The 5,427-nt window shown below is 38.1% G+C and overlaps 1 protein-coding gene across 1 annotated transcript in view; it reads right to left on the reverse strand.

Moving 5' to 3' along the window:
- Nucleotides 1-4,095, reverse strand: part of rtn2b (reticulon 2b) — a 68,013-nt gene extending 63,918 nt beyond the window's left edge. Inside the window, exon 1 of the mRNA XM_084320840.1 lies at nt 4,043-4,095. Coding sequence (XP_084176966.1) covers nt 4,043-4,055 — 13 coding nt within the window. The 5' untranslated portion in view covers nt 4,056-4,095. The remainder of the gene's footprint in view (nt 1-4,042) is intronic.
- Nucleotides 4,096-5,427: the final 1,332 nt, after the last annotated feature.

Here is a 5,427-nt window from a genome sequence, read left to right on the forward strand (position 1 = left end):
CCCAAAGTACCAGAAAATACCAGAAAATACCCCAAAATACCCCCAAAATACCCCAAAGTATACCCCAAAATACCAGAAAATACCAGAAAATACCAGAAAATACCCCAAAATATCCCAAAGTATACCCCAAAGTACCAGAAAATACCAGAAAGTACCCCAAAATACCCCCAAAATACCCTAAAATACCCCAAAGTATACCCCAAAATACCAGAAAATACCCCAAAATACCACAAAGTATACCCCAAAGTACCAGAAAATACCAGAAAATACCGCAAAATACACCAAAATACCCTAAAATACCCCAAAGTATACACCAAAATACCAGAAAATACCAGAAAATACCCCAAAATACCCCAAAGTATACCCCAAAGTACCAGAAAATACCCCAAAATACCCCAAAATACCATAAAATACCCCAAAGTACCAGAAAATACCCCAAAATACCCCAAAGTACCCCAAAATACCCCAAAGTACCCCAAAGTATACCCCAAAATACCCCACAGTACCCCAAAATACCCCAAAGTACCCTATTACACTAGCACACTATTACACACTAGCACACTATTACACTATTACACTAGCACACTATTACACTATTACACACTATTACACACTATTACACTAGCACACTATTACACACTATTACACTAGCACACTATTACACACTATTACACTATTACACACTATTACACTATTACACACTATCACACTATTACACTATTACACTATTACACACTATTACACTATTACACAAAATTACACTATTACACTATTACTAAACACACTGTATCCTATATAATTGTATTTGAATTCACCTTGTTTTTCTGTTTATTTACATTGAGTACAGCTTGTGTTATATTACGTTTTATTGTATTTTCTTGTATTTTTCTTTTTTTTATGGCCATCTTGGTCTATGTCATTTGTTAAGTAATTGATAAAGTATATTATTATATACTTATTGTTATGTGTCTTGTAAGCCCATATGGGCTGGGCATACATCTGTATGTAAGACACGAAAATAAAAAATATCAAATCAAATCAAATCAATTACACACTATTACACTATTACATACTATTACACTATTACACACTATTACACACTATTACACTATTACACACGATTACACTATTACACTATTACACACTAGCACACTATTACACTAGCACACTATTACACTATTACACACTATTACACTATTACACTATTACACTATTACACACTATTACAGTATTACAGTATTACACTATTACACACTATTACACTATTACACTATTACACACTATTACACAAAATGTGCACATTTTTGTTTTTCATTTTGGGATATGTTGGGGTACTTTGGGGTATTTTGGGGTACTGTGGGGTATTTTGGGGTACTTTGGGGTATTTTCTGGTATTTTGGGGTATACTTTGGGGTACTTTGGGGTATTTTGGGGTATTTTGGGGTATTTTCTGGTACTTTGGGGTATACTTTGGGGTATTTTAGGGTATTTTGGGGTATTTTGGGGTATTTTCTGGTACTTTGGGGTATTTTAGGGTATTTTGGGGTATTCTCTGGTATTTTCTGGTATTTTGGGGTATACTTTGGGGGTATTTTAGGGTATTTTGGGGTATTTTCTGGTATTTTCTGGTACTTTGGGGTATACTTTGGGGTATTTTGGGGTATTTTGGGGGTATTTTCTGGTATTTTCTGGTATTTTGGGGTATACTTTGGGGTATTTTCTGGTACTTTGGGGTATACTTTGGGGTATTTTGGGGTATTTTCTGGTATTTTGGGGTATACTTTGGGGTATTTTCTGGTATTTTGGGGTATACTTTGGGGTATTTTGGTGTATTTTGGAGTATTTCCTGGTATTTTCTGGTACTTTGGGGTATACTTTGGGGTATTTTAGGGTATTTTGGGGTATTTTCTGGTATTTTCTGGTATTTTGGGGTATACTTTGGGGTATTTTAGGGTATTTTGGGGTATTTTCTGGTATTTTCTGGTACTTTGGGGTGATTAGTAGGACCCACTGTGGGTCAGCCTTGAAGACAGGGACAGCGATGGGGGCACAGACAATAATTATTTGCCTTTGTGAGAGCTGGAGATGCATAAATGAGCCGCTTGGCCGCGGTGAGGCAGGGAATTGGACTGAAGTTCTTGTAGCAGGATTCCATGATGTGCTGCAATTTATTCAGCTGAATAGAATTTCTGGAAATACAGCTGTGGCCCGCCTGCTCTTTGGTTCCAGCAATGGACCTCCAGGAATCCCCAACGCCACTAAACTAAGACCTGCAATGCCACGTCGGTCAGTCTCAGACCTTAACTCTATTTTATTTTTTACATTTTGAAAAAGGTACGATTTTGAAATCTCAAAAGCTTCACACTGCAGTGTTCTATATGTTCACAGCTACAGACGGTATAGTTTTAAATTCAAATGTATTGTCATTATACAGCACAAGTACAGTACAATTAAAGGAAGTTTGGCATCCAACCAGAGTGCAAATGTAACAGTAAAGTGCAATAAATAGTAATATACAATGTACAGGAGATTAAACAGGATATAAAATATATAAATGAATACTACTGTGTAATAGTAATCAGATGAATGTACAATGTTATAGTATTACAGTGATACAGGTATAAAGACACTATGGTAATAACATGTATAAAGACACTATGGTAGTAAAATAGTAATATAGTACTGTATTAATATGGAAGATAATGTGTTCTGTTGTAGTCATACTGGCCAGTGGTATAACTAGTAAGAGTAGGTAAGTATCTACAGATATGTAAAAATTATTATATGCAGGTATATACAGACAGATGTGGATAAATGGTAAGAATAAATATATACAGTATATATATACGGTATATACAGCATTATTGTACATGCTATCATCCAGAGTTATATGGGTAGACTATAGTTTGAGGTAGGTAGTTGAGCTTATAATTATAGTGTAAAGCAGTTGTATAGAAAGCAGTAGGCAGGTATAAATTGAGTATAGACAAGTTCAAAAGTTCAAAGTTCGTACAGTATGGGTAGCAGAGCCTAGCCTATGTACGTCAAGGTGGCATGTTACGTTCACACTCAAAACATTTTCTACATTGTTTATACAAACTTCCAAGTGCTGCAAGTTTCAAGTTTCTTTAATATTTGTCATACAGAAGTACAGAATACTTTTAGCAGACAGTTTAAAAGTAAAAACATTTAGAAACTGACAAATGATTCTTCTTCTGAAGGCTTAATCAATTGCCTCCTCTGCGGACAGCGATTACCTCAATCTCCATTCATATCTGCTTTACCTGAGATTGAGGCCAAAAAGGATGTCTGGGCCGAGTCAGAAACCCAGCAAAACACAGAACTCTGTCCTGAGACTATGTGGGAAAATATTTACTATATTTGAATACAGAACTACAATGGAACACGTTTAACTTCCATATTAATATAGTACTATATTACTATTTTACTACCATAGTGTCTTTATACCTGTTACTACCATAGTGTCTTTATACCTGTTACTACCATAGTGTCTTTATACCTGTATCACTGTACATATACTACAACTCTGTACATACATCTTATTAGCACTATTACTCAGCAGTACTAATTTATATATTTTATACCCAGTTTAATTATTGTACATTGTATAATACTATTGCACTTTACTGTTACATTTGCACTCTGGTTGGATGAAACCTATTTCCGTTGTGCTGTACTTGTGCTGTATGATGACAATACATTCGAATCTAATCTAATCTACTACAATGGAACATGGTTATCTCCTATATTAATACAGTTCTACAATGGAACATGTTTATCTTTATTGTTTATTCATTGTAGCGCGTATATTCAAAGTAGCAGAAACACCCAACAGTGTTTAAAAAAGAAGAAAAAATAACTGAATACAAGCGTTCATATCTCATATGGACCCCCCTGTGACTGTGACTCAGTAAAGACAGAGACAAATTAGGTCCCAAGAATGAGACGGTAGGTTTTTCAGCGTCATGATAACTCTGAACAATAACAACAACCTGAAGCTACTAAGGTTCAACCTTCTTACCTTTGGTGGCCATTTCAGCAGGGATCCTGCTGCTTTCCTCTTTGCCAGCTCCACTGTACACCCACTGTATGGCTCGGGCCCTGCAGGCTTTTTTTGGCCATCTCAGCCCTGTCAGCAGTATAAGGCACTGCTGTCCTAATTTTATCCTGTATTGGATACCCTGTTTGAATGCGTGCGCACACACACACACACACACACACACACACACGCACACACACACGCACACACACACACACACACACACACACACACACACACACACACACACACACACACACACACACACACACACACACACACACACACACACACACACACACACACACACACACACACACACACACACACACAGTTTGGGAACTTGAGACTTTAGCATGCGCTGTGGTAGAGACAGTTCTTCAGACTTTAGACAGGCCCTTGCTTCCTTTGGCTAGTTGTAAGACTATTATCCAAAACACACGCTGTAGGAAGCCTTCTGTGCCAAGCCATTCAAATTATGTTACCCCTGTATTCTTTTCCAATGTAGACACCTGAATATGTCTAACAATAATTCAATGTGTCTAACTCTAATTCCTTGTACTCTACTGTGTCCATGATAACGTTGTGTAACTCGCTGACCCGTCTTGATTCTCCATATCCTAATATTGACATTTAGTAGTGGGACATGGCGCTGGACTGTCGCCAGGGGGAGCTGGTGCGTTGTTGGGCTGGCAAAGGACAGGTAAGGAAGAGACTGACATGAAGGAGGAGCTAGATACACGGGACGCTCTCTTCTTCCATTTCCAGCGAAGCAAGTGGATGTGTGGACTAAGAGCTCCTGATAATAAAGACACGCAAACTACGACTCCTGCCATGGGGGGGGGGGGGGGGGGGGGGGGGGGTAGTAACGTCGTATGCGAAAGTTTAGCTTCCCAGTATAGTGCTTAGGGTACGTGTAACGGCAAATTTCCATGTTCCAATGTCTGGTTTTACCTTGCACATTACTTCACAGGTAGGGTATGGGAGTGATCCTACGCAGTAGACACAGCAACACACACAGATGGATGTCCAGTCGTGATTCCAGGTTTAGGTGTATTTATTGCTTGAAGTTGCAGTTGTACATTCCATTAATGCCAGTGTGGGTTCTGTAGGAATTATATGGTATTCTATATTTATTTGGTATTTCTTGGCTTCTGGTTGCTGAGCTGCTGAGCTTCTGTTACTGAGCTACTGTTACTGAGCTACTGGTAAGAACGGGGTGCTCCTCACTACCTGTGTCCTAGTTGATTGCTGCACCTGTGACCCTCTAAATACCTAACCAGTGCTGTCAAATCTAAAAACCCGCCACCAAGTGTCCAATAATAATATTACAAATAATAAAATAATATGCCACCATCATAATGGCT

The sequence above is a fragment of the Notolepis coatsorum genome, assembly GCF_963971535.1.
Source record: "Notolepis coatsorum genome assembly, chromosome: 8".
Lineage (NCBI taxonomy): Eukaryota > Metazoa > Chordata > Actinopteri > Aulopiformes > Paralepididae > Notolepis > Notolepis coatsorum.